The following is an 18,835-nucleotide window of genomic DNA, read 5'->3' as shown; positions in this document are numbered from 1 at the left end:
GCCAGAAAAAAAAACGTTTGTTTTTGCTTATAAGAGGTGAAGCTATGGGGCCAATTATAGTATAACTACTGTTACAACTTTGTTCAACAGTGATATGATTTGTTGTGTTTTCCAGTTTCATTGTCCAGGGGTCTGGTAAAGAATCTCTGTTATTCTGACTAAAATTCCTCACACTTTAAAAGAACAATGTCTGTTCAGCACTTACAGCATATTTTAAGTGTCAGGTTTATCAAGGCATCTTTTAAACATTTTCAGGGGAATGCAATAAAAGTCATTAGGAGAAAAAATATGTGCAGTGTGAAAAATTATTCCTGTGTGTGAACAATTTCTCGTTGGCACAGATTTAATATAACTACTGCAAATCCAAAATATTTAATTTAGTGGTTTACACCAGACCAAAGTACATGTAATAGAACTTCTTACTGAAATGAATACCCAAAAAAATGTGCCACAATCTAAAATGCAATATGAACAATTCAAATTATAGAATAGCTGTCTAATATCCAATATATATATTTGTTTTTAGTTTTTTCATCTAAGAGGGTTTCCTTCATGTAAGTAGTCATTTACTGAGACCAGAGACATAAGTGCAAGAGCACTAAAGGGGCTCAAAGCAGCAAAATGACAATTCTCCTGGATGCAGGGCCTGTGTGCATGTTGTATACACTTTGTACATAGTAGGCAGTAGTAAATGGGCACTTTTATCTCTATAGCGCAAAAATATGCAAAAATAAACTGGTCCTACAAATTTTAGCTTGCATTGTAATTGCATTACATTTCAAAATGTGAATTTCATTATTTATGTATTTATGCAATGTGTTTATTTTTATGACTGTTATTACATGTTCCCATATGTGGTAGATTCATCATGAAGTTTTCCTGCATGATTTTGAACAAATGAATCTTAAAAAAAATGTGGACAATCATTATTATTTTTAACTCCTTGATATAATTGATCATTAATAATACTATTGCTTAATTGGAAATGCATCACATGAAGGGAACCTATAACATGTTTTATGTGTTTTTTTTACTATACTATTGCTTATTGTATAGATACTAACATTAAATTAATTTTAATAATAATTCTTAAATTTAACAACTGTGTGTATTCTTACAATGTGGGGTGCATAGGGATACAAGAGAGACCACTCATATAGCATGCATAACTTCAGAACTGTACATGGGCCTCCATGTCAAGGAGGGATCCTATGTAATAAACGCAGGTAAAATAAATACTCGAGAGATCCACAGATAATCTATTTGTATTAAATTACAATTTTTTGACATAAAAACTGATGTAGACAAAACATTTCCACACATGATAGAGCCGCTTAGATAAGACAAGGGCATCATTTCTATTTATTGTGCTTTATAAGGAAGAGTTTATAGCTTTCACATAATATTGCTTTTTTACATATTTATAGTGATAATAAATATGGTACTTATCTTGTCATAGGGTCCCATAAGTCCTTATTTTCAACTCAGGTTTATGGCTCACTACATATAAGAAACATTACAGGTCCTAATAAAACAGGCAATAGAAGTAAACTGATGCCAGAGAGTACCACTTAATTCATTATAATACAGAAACATGAAATACACACAATTATAAATCTGAAGCAGACTTAACATAGCCCAGGATACATGCTACATTGTAAATATTTGAGTAAAAGCATTCAATGTTTTGGGGAGATATTTTTGCAAACCATTAATGTACTAAAATCATATACATATGCTGAAAAGAACGGTCAAGCTCTTGCAAAGAATGAATGTTACAGTATAAGGAACATTTTTATCTGGCTACAGGGGGACTGCTGTACCAGATGCTGTTATGAATAGATTAGATTTAGATCAAAAAGAAACTTATACCCTATGTTTTTCTTTCATTCTTGATATATCACAGGCGAAACAAACAACAAATCTGTTCTAATTAGAGTATACAGTATGTACTAGACTATTCTACTTTGTGCATGTGTAGATGGGAGGAACCTAAATTATATCTACTACAGTATAACAAAAAAAACATTTAGGGGCACATTTACTATGGGTCGAAGTGAATTCGAAGTAAATATTCGAATTGAAAAACTTCGAATTTCAAAGTAATTTTTGTGTACTTCAACCATCGAACAGGCCAAATTCATCTTCGACTTCAATTCGAAGGGAAAATGCTTCGACTATTTGACCATTTGATAATCTAAGTACTGTCTCTTTAAAAAATGTCAACTTTGACACTTCGCCACCTTAAACCTGCCGAATTGCTATGTTAGCCTATGGGGACCTCCTAGAACATATAGCCAACATTTAGCTAGGTTTTTAGAAGTCGAAGTGAAATTGTACGATCGTACGATTAAATTGTTCGATTCGAAGTACGATTGGAGTACGATCGTAGTATCTTTAAAATCCTTCGAATTCAACTATCCTATTCGATGGTTGAATTTCGACGTTTTTTTCAATTCGAAATTTGACCCTTGATAAATCTGCCCCTATTGAAAAATGTAAAAGCAAAAGTAAGGAATCAATAACGTATTATTTTACTGTTGTATTGTATTGTTTTACATGTTGTTCTTCACCTCAGGGTGTAGGGTTAATGAAATAATTCCTTTTTCAAGTATTGCATATTTTAATAAGTAACCTCTCTTTTATGTAATATAATAGAACATATATCATACATCTATAATGATTATTGAATGAACTGTTAAATCTATCCATACTGATAAGTGCAGTTTACTTTGGCAAATATCAAATTTGATTGATTTGGATTTAAATAAGAATGGTTCAATCAATCGAATTCTAATCTATTATCTAGGAAATCACATTTTCACTTCCAATGTAATAATAATGTATCAATAACCGTATTAATTAAATAAAATCCATTAATTAAATAAAACCCTGTCCATTTCCTTGGACAGAGTTTAATATCTCAGATAATTCTTGAGGTGGTATCAAATTTTGAATTCCTGAAAGCTTGGACAGTTCTTAATATTTATATCTTTATAATCAATTGACCAATCAATCTTCGTTTATTTTCATCTCAGGTCACATGGTAAGGCTGCAGGAAACCTGCTGGACTTTGTAAATCTTTTATTATTTAAAAAAAAAAGGTGTGCTTCTTTGAAAAATGCTTTTTTCAGAATTATTAAGCATGCACATTTTGTGCATGATAATTCATGGCACTTTGGCACAATAGTTAATATGTTTGTAAACTGCACCAGAAGAAGCAATATAGCATGCCAAATAGTTGTTTATTAATACATATATGTCTAGTATAGGGGTCAAAGTTTGTTTGAGAATTAATCTTTCTGAATAGATTAGCTAGGAAAGCATATCTTTAATGAGATTTAACTTCAGTATCAATAGAAGAACATCAAAAAACTTCTTAAACTTTTTGTTTTGTTGGACATCTAAGATAGGAGATGTTTTAAGGATTGGATTGGAAAGTGTTAAACTATTTTGTTTATATGCATTGAGCTGATAGGACACTTGTGAAGCAAGTAGATTTTTTAATCTTCCCCAAGTGTCACTTTCCTTTAAAGGTTTTCACACATGGATAAAATCAATGGCACCTAATAACCAGTATTATATTATTTTTATTTTTTTCAGCTTGTGACCTCATGGGCCAAGGAATACTGGCCCTTGTAAGCTCCATAGGATGTGCTTCAGCAGGATCCTTGCAATCACTGGCAGATGCTATGCACATTCCTCATCTTTTCATTCAGAGATCTACAGCAAGAACACCGAGAAGTAGCTGTGGGTTGCAGAGAAGCAATAGAATTGATGATTATACACTATCTGTCCGCCCACAAGTCTACTTGAATGATGTTATCTTAAGAGTCGTCACTGAATATGCCTGGCAAAAATTCATTGTCTTTTATGACAACAACTATGGTAATTTCCTGTTTTTTCATTTTCATATCTATCAGTGGGGTTAACTTACAGTGTTCTAGTAGGATAAAAACAAGGTGTAAGTGTAGCTTCCTAGTATTGAAAACATAATTAAAATGATGTATAAACAGGTACTATAAAACACACAGTACATTTAGAATTAATGTCTCCTAAATATAAATACATTTTCTCCATGTTGCTTTATATAGTACTTTTAGAGGCACATTTATCAAGGGTCAAATTTCAAATTCATGTGTGTTGTTTTCTAAACTCCCATAAACTCACATGAATTTGAAATTCTAAATTTATTTTAAAAATTTAATTTTTTCAACTTGGGTGAATAGGATCGACCCAAAAACTTGAATCAAAATTGATTCTAATTTTAAACACTCGACTCAGGAAGGCTGCAAACAACTCCAAATAGATCCCAGGACATCTTTGATTGACTTAAACAGCAATTCGGCAGATTTTAGGTGACAAATAATTAAATTGGAGTCCTTAAAGGTCCAGAGTATGATAAATCTCAAAAATCTAATTCAAATTGTAAAGACTCTAATCGAATTTGAAGTCCCATAAAAAACATGAAAATTTGAATTCCGAATTTGAATTTTCAATTCAACCCTTGATAAATCTGCCCCTTAATAAACATAAATGTGAATAAAACATTCACATTGTAATATAAATATATAGATAAATAATTTATAAAAGTTACATTCTGTTAGTTCTATTCTTCTGTTTTTATATTTGTTACGCATTAATCAATCAAGAGCATTAATCAATCAGTAATTCTGTCCCAAAAAAGCTCTAATTCTCAAAATGTTTTGGAGATATGAAAGGGAATATACCGCTCTAATTCTCAAAATGTTTTGGAGATATGAAAGGGAATACACCTACCCTAATACACCTAATGAAACCGAAAACAACTTAAAAAGAAGCAACATACAGTAACTACACATAACATGGGGACTTTAGCAGAATTAATGGAATCAGACTAGCAAAATAAAAAAGAAAAAAAAGAATCCATCAAAAGATTTGCTGATACCTTTAGAAAGCATTTAATTATGTAGCACTTGATAGATTGATAGATGGATATGTATTTGACAGCCACATTCAGTATAGAAATGAAACTTCTGGTTTACAGAAAATGTGCACTGAAATATTCTATGCACTATAAAAATGTAATTTTGCTAGTTTCCGTGGACGATGGAATTATTGCCTTTATAAGGGAACATATTAAAGCTACTTTTTAACCTAAAGTTTCTTGTGATTTGGGGAAATTGGGAAATCATTCAAAGCTGTTGAAAATGCTCAGTAAAATGAATAATAGACTATTATTGTATAGCCATTTTTGCTTTAATGCAAAAGAATAGAGGCTGTCCTATTGCTTATCTGAGTTGAGACACCTGCTTAGACAGAACATCACCATTTCTTATTAATAAATTAAATGTGTATTTGATTTTACTATCTGTGGATATTGGCTTAGCCAAACTAAACAGATTTTGAACTCTCAAGTACGGTATGTGCATGAGCATAGAAGGAATATTGTGTGGACCAAATAAGCTATCCCAATTAAGCTATCATCTAATTTTAATTTAAGAGGAAATTAATGGAATGAAAGCCCTTTTAATGGGAATATTTTCCTTTAATATTGTATACAGTTGCATACTAAAATGCATTTAAAGGTGTTGCTGGAATTAAAAACTATGTGGCTACTATAAATACCTTACATCTACTTACTCAAAGGTATAATAATCAGACTGGCACTTGACTTGGCAGGACTGAAAATATATTATTGGAGGTCAATAAGCAGACCTAAAATAACAGGTAAAATCAGGGACGTTTAGACATGCACATCAGCACTGTATCATTGGCTAAAATTATGGTCAGTTTTTTTGTTTTTGTTCATGTTCTTTAGTTACCACTTAAGTACATAGCAGTTCACTGTAATGATTCATAGTGCATAAAAATGCAGTATTATCTGTGGTGCCTTGGTAAAATATGAACATTACTTTTCTGCATCATTAAACCCAGCAAAATTATTAATCAAAAATATTTTCCATTAATGTCAATCCTGCCTACTTGCTAGTGATAGCTAGCACTGAAAAGGGTCCCTAACAAAGGTTAAATCTAATAATTAAACATACAAAACATGCTAAGTAAGAAAATTTGGCATATCACTTCTCTCCATCTATGAAATCCCAAATGACATAAACCTCACATGCTGATGTTTTAAGCAAAAATTTTGTACAGTTTGTGATTGTGATGATGGAAATGATACTTAACTTGAATTCATTTGCATAACTACTTTCACAAGCACAATGCCTGCTATATTTGAGTTTCATGGATAATTAATTTAGCTTTAAATAGCACATTGACACTTGTTTTTTAAGTATAAATGCTGCCATTCTTCTTAAAAGATGGGATAACTGGTAGCTCAATCTCACGTGAGCCTGCATTTTTCTGTTAGACAGAAGAGAAGCTGCACACAGACACCGTGCTTCTCTTGCTTCAAGAAGACATAACATAACACTTCTGCATTAGAAGACAAAGCTCATGTTACATGGCACTGTGTCAGTATCAGATTACTATGGGATATGTATGAGAGCACACACATTAATACATATCTTAACACTCCCACTTGCTCTCATATTACAGAAAGACATATTTAGCATAAATGTTTATGCTTTGTTATTGGCTTATTCATAACATCTGCTACCATGTTGTTTGTGGAAAGAGTTATCTTTTCCTAGCTTAGTACAGATCTAAGAAAATGGTATTTGCAACTGGTTTGCACCTTTGACGGCAAATCAGTTTTTTTGTGAGAGCTAGTGCACTTTGATTATCTTGAAAATTTAACTGCACAAAGTATAAGCTCTCCTGTGTGTAGCAGCCAGTAAGGCCCAGATTTGTGAAGAGGCCACCAAGGTCGGGCCTAGGGTGGCAGGATTTTAGGGGGCAGCATGCTGCCCAACCACACCCACATTGGTTCAGAAACAGTGGGGATGAGCAGGAGATACAAAAGATTTTTAAATCTCCTGTGCACCAACCCCCATTGCTCCAGTACCAATGAATCCCAATGATGAAAATTTGAGTGAATAAAAGGGAGGGATGGGGGCGACGAACGACAGCAGCCCTAGGTGTGCCCGCTGTGTAAATCTGGCCCTGCAGTGCTATATATTCAGCTTCACAGGAAGACAGTGCAACCGTGGGTTGTTTATTTGACTTCGAAGAAATCAGTGCGCCATTTGTGGATAGACAAACAATATTCTGTTGTGTTTTTTCTGTCATTTAGGTCTGAGGCCCAACTAGCATCACTATATGACTAAATTCTCCTTACATCTTCTGTAGCTTAACTCCAAATCAGTAGTCCCTTTAAAGTATCTCATCACATGTTTAGCAATATTCCAATGTTGTTCATTTGGCTCTGAAAGCTCAAATTTTGTCTTGTATGTGTCATCAGGTAAATTAAACTGCCTACTACCTCCTGATATCTTTAAGTACCTGTAGGATCACAGTTGTCCTTAAACTCCAGCTTTTGCTTGCAAGGAGTCAATCTCGGTTAACAATCTGACATACCAAATCTTTCAAGTATCTTTGATATATATTTCTTTTGATTCATTTTTATCACTTTACAAGTGATACCTAAAAAATATTTGAGCTTCCCCAGATCTTTCATTTTGAACCTTGTAGTGAGCATAGCTTTCACAACATTAAAGTGGACCCGTCACCCAAACAAAATTATTCCAAATCCTATTTTATCATGTTAGTCAAGCAAAATGAACTTTAATTACACTGTGTAAATTATTTGAATATTGTTTCCATCAGTCTGGGAATTCAAAATTATAGCAACCAGGAAGGAGCCATTTTGTGGACACTGTTATTAAGGCAATCCTTACATAATCTCAGAATCTTGTTTGTGCAACAGGGGACAGGGACCCAATGCCCATCACCATGCACTGGTTACACAATTAAATGGTTAAGAGAGCTGGGGGAATGTGGGGAGAGCGGTGACATCTAGGAAGTGCTGAATGGAAAGTGAAAGTAATTGCTTGCCCCGCCTCTATGCCTAGGCATAGAGGCGGGGTAGGCAATATTTGATTGACAGCTGATATTTTTAAATGAGTTTACAACAGCTATGAATGCTTTATTAAAAAAAAGAAATTGGATTTCATGTTTAATTTAAAAAGGACTTTTATTATACAGATTTTCATGTCTGGGTGACGGGTCCACTTTAAGTCGTGTATCAATACTTGCAGCAATAAGATAAGATCATCAACCCATATCAATAGTATTACTCTCTCATTTCCAGACTGCCTTATGTTTACACAATGGTCTACTGAATTCTGTACAAATCCATTTGTGTATAGGTTATGTAGCATTTTGTTCCAGTTTCTATCTTTCAGACCATACAATGATTTATTCAGTTTGAGAACTAACCTTTCACCTGTTTCAATTTTGATCTGAAATCCTTCTGGTTGATCCATATAAAGCTCACAATCAATTGGGGCATGTAAATAAGCTGTTTTCACATCCATTTGATGAACAACAAAATCGTACTCTACTGCCATTTGCATCAAAATGCATATATACTGTAAGTAAAATTCACAGTTGGAGAAAAAGTCTCCATATAATCATTTTTCTTTACTTGACTGTATCCTTTAGCAACATATCTAGCTTTGTATGTTTCAGATGCTTCTTTTTATTGCATCAACCCATCTATCCCCCCCCCACTGCATTTTTACCTTCTGGTAGAGTGATGAGTGTGAACGTATTCTCTTTAAGTGAATCTATTTAATCTTTTATTGCATTAAGCCATATCTGTGGCTGGGGTGAATCCATATCTTCTCTGAAAGTTTGTGGTACATCATATGTTCTGTAACAGTAGTCAATGTTTGTTAGCGATTGTTACAATCTGACTAATGCATAGATTCGAATGATTCGAACTAAAAATCGTTCGACTATTCGACCATTCGATATTCTAAGTACTGAGGGGCTTTTCTGCCTCTTTTGGGGTGTCTTGTACAATGGCTGTCTTGTATTTGGCCATTGTCATTGCCCTCTGCACTCTCAACTACTGGGACCTCCCCTGGATTTGGGTTTACTATAGGGTGTACATACCTTTGCCTATAAATGTTATCATCAGCATCTAACACATCAGTTTGAGTTTTTCCCTCAGTCACACTCTTAGTAATGGACTTTAGTAGCCTGTGTTTAAATACCTTTCTAGTGCTTGGGTAATACATCACTTATGAGGGAATATTTTTGTCATGTCCTACAAAAATTCCCTGTTTGCACTTTGAGTCTAGTTTCTTTCTGTAGTCCTGGAATGCAAAGCATTCTGAGCCAAAAGATTTTGGGCCCATCGGGGCTGCTTCCTTGCCCCCCTGCCCACCACCGCGTGTGTTAGCTTACTATTCTACATCTCAGCACAGCTGTAATGTTGTCATATAAACCCAAAAACCTTACACCAGGGCCCACCCAAAAACCTTAGACCAGGGCCCACTCTCAGTACTATTATTCTTCATCTCCTCAATCAACCTCTATTCTCCTAGTCTGTTTTCTTTACATACTATAATCAATTATTCCATCTATTTAGCCTCTTTGCTCTCATAGAAATAGGGAATGGCCATGAAATTGGCCAAAAGTTTAGCAGCATGAGGGCCCACCGACACCTTGGCCCACCGGGAGTTTTCCTGGTATCCCGGTGGGCCAGTCCGACACTGACTACAATGCTCATGATTTTCCACAGTTACATGGTGAGTATTTTTAATTTAATGACACCATTATTTTATTCTTCTTCTTTATGTACATAGAGGTATTTTGCAAAGATTTTAAATCAGTCCCTACAACAGTGACGTTTACATTCTAAGGTCCAGCCTGTCTGTTTTTGGTGTATGGAAAGAAACCGAAATACTACACAGTCATAAGAACACAGAAACAACTTCCCTGGCTGGAATCAAATCACAGACACCAGGAAAAATATGAAACTTTGAGGGTATTTGTAGCCCAAGACAGTTGTTTTGTATATTCACACTGGATGGACATTTGGTCACATTAGTTTATCTTTCTCCCATGGTTGCACATTAGTAGAGCTGTTTTGTGTTGATGTTTGGTCATTGTTATAAATTATTGATGTAAATTTTCATGTATTTGTTAGATATCAAAAAGATGTTATTTGGTTGTTTGATGTACGATCAGTATGCGTAACAATTGTCGCAGATGTTCAATAACCTGATGACATCACTACTGGCAAAATATACTGAGATTGTGACTGTGTAACATGATTTACCAGTATTTGATTGCATTATAAAAGTTGTGCAACGTTTAATCTTTACCATAGCAATGCAGATGTAAGAGCAGCATGACTTTTATAGAAATTAGGTGAAGATGGATTTGAACATGGAATGTTGATAATTTATGTTATTGGAAGTATAGTAAATCATGTTACAGTGAATTTGCATTTCGGGTTCCTCCACATGGGAATTTTTTTTCTGCATTTAACACGCAGTTGTACTCATGAGAGTTCTGAATTTACTCTATTTGGATTTTAGTGCAATTGTTTATATGCAGAATGTTGCATTTTCTTGTGCTTGATGCATGGTCAGCTATCAATAGAACAGAGGGTTGCATTTGCAACGGAAAAAAACGCACTTAGTTGTTTCAAATAAGTGCATTAAAACACAATATATACGTTTTTGTCCCTCAGCATGCATTTAAAAAATGCTGAAAAAAAGCCCATGTTTAAGAACCCTTATAGAGCAATAGCTAAATGCAGTTTAGACTCAAATTACTAATGGATTTTAACTCAACACCTTGCAAACTGGAAAGAGAAAATATAATTGACAAGCAATATCAAATGATAATGCGAGTTAAACAATCAATCTCTCACTCAGTTGTAATAACACAGGTGCATGAAGATGCATCAAGTATATTTGAAATATATGGCATATCATTAATTTCATCAAAAGTGTACATCATTTTAAGTGTCCAATGCACATTAAAATTGTTGGAAAACTACAGACCGAGATTGTTCCAGTGCATGTTACTTAATGCAGGGAGGGTCTATTGTTGCTTAGCAATGTGATGTCATGTTTGACCTGTGTGACTTTCTTCTTCCTCTTCCTGTGTATGTTCTCTATGAAAAGTTCCTGTTGCCCACATGTTATGCTGAGTTCTGTAAAGCAACCAAGTAGGAATGCACCAAATCCAGGATTCAGTTTGAGATTCGGCCAGGATTCGGCCGAATCCTTGTGCCCAGCCGAACCGAATCCGAATCCCAATTTGTATATGCAAATTAGGGGCAGGGAGGGAAATTGCTTGACTTTTTGTCAGAAAACAAGGAAGTAAAAAATGTTTTCCCCCTTCCCATCCCTAATTTGCTTATGCAAATTAGGGTTCGGATTCGGTTCGGTATTCGGCCGAATCTTTCACAAAGGATTCGGGGGTTCGGCCGAATCCAAAAAAGTGGATTTGGTGCATCCCTACAACCAAGTTACTGTTCACACAGAAGTTGGTGTGTCTGTCCTCACTTGTGGAAATAAAAATAAAACACTCTTACAACATATTTGTAGGTAAAATAAATAGCTGGACATTATCAATCATAACATCTAAACTGTAGATAAAGGTATAGCAGAATGATATCCCATTGTAAACAATTGAAACAGATCTATGATAATGTTAGAATTTATAAGTCGTGTTAATCAAAACCCACGCCTCTAGTTTGAGGTTTATAGGAAAATCCATTTATTTTTTTACTTACAGTATATCAAAATAACATTCGAACATAATAATTTCCTTTTTTTTATAAATGTACTAATTGTTACTATAGTTATTTTTAGAGCACATTTGTATTAATAATGAGTTGATACTGTATTTTTAAAAGCACATCTTACTTAATAATAATAATAATAATAATAATAATTTGGAGCGATTATTAGACTCATTCCCACCCAAGGATCACATTCAGCCTAGTCATAAATACTGACAAATATGCTCATGTTGACAGTGATTCTGACAGTTCAGAAGCACAAACAAATATTCAGTAGTCACCCTGTATGGACTGGTCCACCTTACAGTGTAGTTAAGTATTATATAAATTAAAAGTGAGATGTCATGTGATCTGCCAGAATATTATGCAACTGATTTATTTATTATGTGAACCCCAGCAGAAAACAGGCTTACAAATATCTAATTGTTGGGAGAAAAAAAGAAGTACCTGCCCACAGAATTGGGCTTTAGGGCATTGAAAAAATGAGTTCTAAGTTTTGGTCTTTATTCTGAGGATCATAAAAAAGAACATAAATGTCTTTCTCTTACTTACTATCTTTTTGCTATTAGTATGTCTGATAATGTATTTGAATTAAATTTAAATGAATGTAAGAAAGGAGCAATAATGGAAGATATTGAAGTACTGTCACTAGCAGCATTATATGGTACACGCAGGGGGCATAGGGCAGGCAGAGTATGGCACACACAGAGCATAGGGCAGGCAGAGCATGGCACACATATGGAGCATAGGGCAGGCAGAATATGGCACACAGGGAGCAGAGGGCAGAAAGAAGATGGCACATACATGGAGCATAGGGCAGGCAGAGTATGGCACACACAGGGAGCATAGGAAAGCAGAATAGAGCTTGAGACAGGAAAACCTAAGATGAACAGTTCATACTATGCTACATACAATGAGACAATGCTGGTGCCCCTCCAGCTGTTTGTATGAGATGGGAACAGGTGAATAATTAGGACACTTTCAGTCTGGGCCTGAAGTGTGAACAGTACATGGTTTTAGTGGTTACAGTAGAAGTGTTACAGGTGTAAACAATGCAGAATTTTACAGTCTGAAATTAAAATGTAAATAATGCAGGAGCCAGTTAATCTCAGTACTGATACCTTTTAAAGCTTACACAAAGTAAAGAATCCCAGCTGCCAGATTTTCATTTGGGGGGCCACAAAAGGGGTGGGCTGCTAGTTAGACAGCACTGCTTTACCATATTAGTAAAAATTTAATTGGTACAGATTAACCATTTGGTGCACCCAATTTAAAATGTATATCATCACAGAAAGCACAATTAACTCTTATAGTATACATATACAACAGGGTATGTCATATATTTTTAGAAGCATGTTATTACATATTCCATATATTTCATTTATATTTTAACATTCCTAAGTTTATCACACCCAGAGCTCCAGTCAAGCAGAGGCTGCAGTGTAGATATTTTATGTAATTGGGATAATTCCATTTCACTAAGACCTATCATTGATATTTTTCTAATTGATTTAAAATGTTCATTATCCCATAATATCTACAATTACTCTCCAGACATTCTTAAAGTTGTTTATTAATCATTTGGCATCATGCCAGCTTTAAATTCCTATAATTCAGGGGCACCACAATAAACATATAATTAAAGAAAGACATTACTCAAAGCACTTTATTTGCATTACAGAATTTATGAGAAGGCTATCAAGTAGAGCAAGCCATGCAGTTATTGTAAGAACACCACAAAATGCACAATGCATTAAATCCTTAAATCCTGTTCTGCTCTCATATAGAGACATTGACATGTGCATTAAGCTACCATACTGATCCTTTTAACATTATTCGCTTCAATTTGATGATCCTTTAAAATGTCATGTAAACCGTTAATTCTTTTCTACTGTATTTTGTTTGGTAGCAGACTGTGTGCAGCTGTTATTACTGCTTCCGCTACAGACACAGTCAACGTTTCTACTATTGAAGTGAATGTCATGACTCTGGGGAGGCAGACATAATTTGCATCAGTAAAACAATAAAATCAGAACTTAATGGCAAAATATGTAACAATAAAATAAGATACTGAGACCATAGTTTAATTTAATGGGTGGGGGTCGAACACAGCATTATTGAAAAAAGACCATGAATTCTGGCCCTTTCCATGCCATATGAAAACCAGCAATTCCCAAATAACAGCCACCTCTGCTGCAATGGGCATGTAAAGTGAACCAAGTCAATTTGGGTCAAATGGCAAGGATGTACTTATATAGCCACCAGCTGCTGTGACATATCCATAAAAAATGTATCACATGTACTGTACTAATCGCCCATTGTGGGTCTAATTACAAGAAAAAACACACGATTATGGCTGAATCGGCAAATACCCACAAAAAAATAGGAAAATTAGAAAAATTGCCCCCATGCTCCACGTGCCTAGGCAGTATGGAATGTGTTAGGGTAAAGTGTTCCTATACTTAAATCTCTCCCCACATACTTTCCCACAATCCCTAGTAATAGCTAACCTATTCTTTTCCTGCTAAATCGCCCCACAAAGCACATTTATATTAATAAAAAGCCAAATGGCTGATCAACTGTTTTGGCTCATGTAAACAACAGCAAGGGCCTAAATGACATCTGTGGAATTCTGTACCTGGTAAATGGGGATTTTGAGTCTGTGAGAACATGACATTTGTCTGGTATCTCCAGGCCTCAAACCATAGATATTCCTCCACAATTCCAACTTTACTGTAGCACAGTAAATCTGAATTCTGGATCTGGTAGCTCTTATGGGGAGAAATTCATTTATTTAGTATGTTTTATGTTCATTCAGAGTGAATGTTAATAAATACACAGTCCTTGTGTGATCACCTTCAGCCTGTGAAGCTTTTAAATGAGGCATCTGAGATGTTGGGGATGAGAAAAACATCCTTGCAATCTACTTTCTGTGGCATTGCAGCAACATTATCCACAGAACGTAGATTCTACATACTGTGGCATTTAAAGAGTTAGGTTATTGGCATTGCTGTAGCAAAGCAGCTGGCAGTTGTTATGGGATACCTGAAACTGTAATTGTAAATTCGAATGGAAAAAAATTCGAATTCCGAAGTATTTTTTTGGGTACTTCGACCATCAAATTGGTCAATGATTCGAACGATTCAAAGTAAAAATCTTTGACCATTCAATAGTCGAAGTACTGTCTCTTTAAAAAATACTTCGACTTCATACTTCGCCACTTTAAACCTACCGAGGTTCAATGTTAGCCTATGGGGACCTTCTAAGTTTTTTGTGGTCGAATAAAAATCTTTCGATCGATCACTTAAATTCGTTCGAATCGTTAGCGAACGATTTTTATTTGATCATTCGATCAAAGTATGTGGTAAATCCTTCGAATTCGATATTCGAATTAGAAGGATTTTACTTCGAGGGTCAAATCTGAGGGTTTTTTTAATCCTCGAAATTCGACCCTTGATAAATCTGCCCCTTAATGTTCTGAGTGCAACAGAAGTGCTAGACTCTCATCTAAAGCATGAAAAAAAGTAATTTTACTTCTACAAGCTCCTAATTAACAAACATTGCCTTAATGGGACATTTACAGAAACGGATGGGGGATATCAAAAATAGATGACTCATTTTCTTTTTGTTGTTATATAATTGATCAATACCAAGGGAAAATTACTCCTGACTTTATGACAAATGCAATCTGTGTCCAGTATTAAAAGGCTTTTCTGTGCAGTTTAACATATGTGCCACTTAACCTTCCATGTCTTAATAGTGGATAGAAAGCAATCCAATGCAAGCTAGGCATTTTATGGATGCATTTCTGTTTGCTGATTACCATTTTGATGGCCTTTTGATGTTCCTAGATATCCGTGGAATACAAGAGTTTTTGGATAGAGTCTCTCAGCAGGGAATGGATGTTGCTTTGCAGAAGGTAGAAAACAACATTAATAAGATGATCACAGGACTCTTTGCTGCTATGAGAATAGAAGAACTAAATCGCTACAGGGACACACTAAGAAGGGCCATTCTAGTTATGAGCCCAGCGACTGCCAAAGCGTTCATTACTGAGGTAAGATTTATTCAGATGTGGAGACTTATATTGTGAAGTTTTTCTTTGCATACTGAAAGAAATACTGTATTCTTTATTTCTATTATTTAAAACATTTGATAATTAATATTTACAATCATATGTATATATTTTTGTGACTATCAAATATGTACTGTTCTGTTCTATTCTATAGCCCTTTAAATGTGAGCACTTCAACTGTACCTGTACTGTATTGTATATCATATTATGATTTCATCTGCCAAAGCATAAGTGATATAAATAGATTACAAGTAAAAATTACTCTATTTCTAGAATGTTTAGAGAGCCAAGTTTGTGCTGGTTTATTTAAAATTGAAGTTGAATAAGTTAAGAAATATATATACCCAGATCCTATTTCTCTGTAAACATATCTCTGATATATACTTCAAGGTATATTTATAATCTTGACATAAAAAGATAGGACTTTGGCAATTTGTACTGAAGTACATAAAAAGTAATAACAGGGAGAGGGAGGAAAAAAGCAATATACTGTAGATGGCTTAGATGTAGATACCAACAGAGATGGATCAATATTTTGACCTGTGTGCATCATGATTTATTTTATTTCTAGGTCTGGGTATTTTCATTAAAATATTTGAAAATAGGTCTAACTACTTGACTGCTAGTAACATTAAAAACCACCAGGTTTTTACCCAATGTCCCACCAGCCCAGTCCGACACAGATACCAAGCTTTTGGTTAAACTGAGAGTCAGCAATGGTAGGGTTATCTGGATGAAAGTGCATCGAAAGTGCATAGGCAGTTAGCGTCACTGATATGGCCTTCAAGGAGAGTTGTTGAAGCCTGCCTAGCAGTATAAAACTGTCTAAAATGGCTAGTATCTCAAAAACTGTTAAAATATTTAATTAATGTAAACCGGTTTATCTTTTTGAATTTGGATATCCGTTAAATTTCCTTTGTGATATGAGGGAATTTATGGAAAATAATAATGTGATAAGGCTATAAGGAGATCTAGCTGCTGTATATACAAGCATCTAAGCTGCTATCTATGCAATTCATCCCCTTGAGTAAGAAAATATACAGCTTTTAAATAAAGAAAATGCTTTTTTGTTTTTCATATTTCCTTACAGTTTTAAAAATTGACAGTTCCTTTAATACAGAATCTTATCTGATAATGAGTTTAAAGGGTGAATAAGAAGGTTTTATTAGTTCGTCTGACATACTGTAAGGTGATCTGTATGGAGAATGCATTGTCCTCATATGAGTATAGCAAATTGGTGAAGTGGGGTATTTTCTGAAATTTTGCTTATATCTTTAAAGAAGAAGGAGTTCAGGGGGTAAAACTTCTTTGTCAGGATAATGGGATCTTTGGTAATATAATATCCCCGTGGTTCAGGCACTTTGGTATTGACTTTCTGTGGTTCTGGGAGTTACTGTGCTTGTTAATTTCTGTGTTTAATGCTGTGTGCAATTATCATAGTGATGGGATCCTTAATTCCAGAAAGCTCCAAATTACTGAAAGGCCTTCTCCCATTTTAAGCAAATAATTCCAGTTTTTATAATAATAATTTTAATGAATAGTAATATAAAGAGCATTAATTTTTTTTGTGCCTCAATAAACATGAACCAGTACAATGCAGAAATTGAATGTTTGTGGCTTGTGACAGAAGAAAGCTATAGTTCTGATACTGAATATTATTTCGAATTTGCAATATAGTTTTTGCAAAGGCTGCAGTACTATATCTTAACTGCAAAACCATATCATTTGCCAGAAGCATACAAAGATGTACAGTGTGTGTTTTTCAGTAATATTTTTTTTTTCATTCATGTCATACCAGCCTTGCAATGGTACTATTATATTGCTGTCCCTACACATGAATTACTGAAGGTTATTCTAGACATAAATTTGTGCTAAATTGAGTCCTTGAAGTTCATCGCACATTCCTATGATTGGTAAGCTTGTTTTTTTCAAAGAGGAATACACAAGGACTGAACTGAATAAACAGCCACATAACACAAAGTGTACAAAAATTTGATTTATAATAGCTACAACACAGTATTTTATTATTTCATCTGTAGAACACATTAAACATTTTAGTTATGATAACTGTATTTAGAGTATTAATATTTGAACAATTAAGGAGTCATACCCCAAAATGTTTCATACCCTACCCTGACCTAATGACAATTGGTAATTTACAAATTTCATGGGAACATGTGAATTAAAATAGGATCAAGGATCCTTAGACCCAAAATTAGGTTAACCCTCACTCTTTAGAGTAAAAACTCTTGTCTAAGGGAATAATCCACCTCCTGCAGTGATACATTTTAAATGACACAATCAAAAGACACAAGATGTCTTATGGCATTACTGTATAACAACTTAGTAGATACTTTCTGCACTTACCACATGTTTTAATTGCTTTTAATTTGGGTGCTCTAAACATCTGCAGTCCAGTAAACTGTGCTCTAAATGCTTCAACAACAATGGAGCCAATGCACTCCATTCAACATTCAGTGGTATCCCCCTTCTTTATAATAAAAAGAGTTCCATAATACACAAAATGCAAATCATGCAGGCCACTGTATCATTTGTTTAGATGGAACACAAAGCTCCAGAGTTCACACCCAAGATGTGGCAAAAATTATGGGACGGTACTAGAAAGATTTTGACCACACCCACAACAAAAAGGGTATATAATCTTTTATGTATCATTAATTACTAATGGTGCCTTTCCATGCCATTTGCACTTATTCACCCCCATACCATAATCACTGCTGGCTTTTGAACTTTGCACTGACAACAAGGTGGATGGTCCTTCTCATCTTTAGCTTGGAAGATGCAGTGCCTATAATGTCATAAAATTCTAAGTATTTCTGAGCCTATGCAGTTATTTTCAATACAGAATCGAGTCTGTTTTTAATGCATGGCGGCCTCAGGGCCCAAGGATCACAGGCATATTGAATTATTTCTTTGAATTATTTAATGTTATTATGTGTTGCAGCTGATGATATCCCAAAATTCTTTACAATGTTATATTGAGGAACATTATTCTTAAATTGTTGCAATATTTGCCTGTGCGGTGTTTCAAAGAGTGGTGTCCTCTTTACTTCTGAGAGACACAATCTCTCTGAAATGTCAAGAGA

General features: G+C 34.6%; 1 protein-coding gene across 2 annotated transcripts in view; it reads left to right on the top strand.

Annotated features, from left to right (window-relative positions):
• Positions 1-18,835, top strand: part of LOC108704460 (glutamate receptor ionotropic, delta-2-like) — a 599,719-nt gene that overhangs the window by 264,665 nt on the left and 316,219 nt on the right. For both annotated transcript variants that reach the window (XM_041579681.1, XM_041579682.1), the window contains exons 3-4: positions 3,604-3,888; positions 15,505-15,710. In XM_041579681.1, coding sequence (XP_041435615.1) covers positions 3,604-3,888; positions 15,505-15,710 — 491 coding nt within the window. The remainder of the gene's footprint in view (positions 1-3,603; positions 3,889-15,504; positions 15,711-18,835) is intronic.

This window comes from Xenopus laevis, chromosome 1S (assembly GCF_017654675.1).
Source record: "Xenopus laevis strain J_2021 chromosome 1S, Xenopus_laevis_v10.1, whole genome shotgun sequence".
Lineage (NCBI taxonomy): Eukaryota > Metazoa > Chordata > Amphibia > Anura > Pipidae > Xenopus > Xenopus laevis.
The sequence above is the reverse complement of the archived record's forward strand: the minus strand, read 5'-3'. Positions and strand labels throughout refer to the sequence as shown.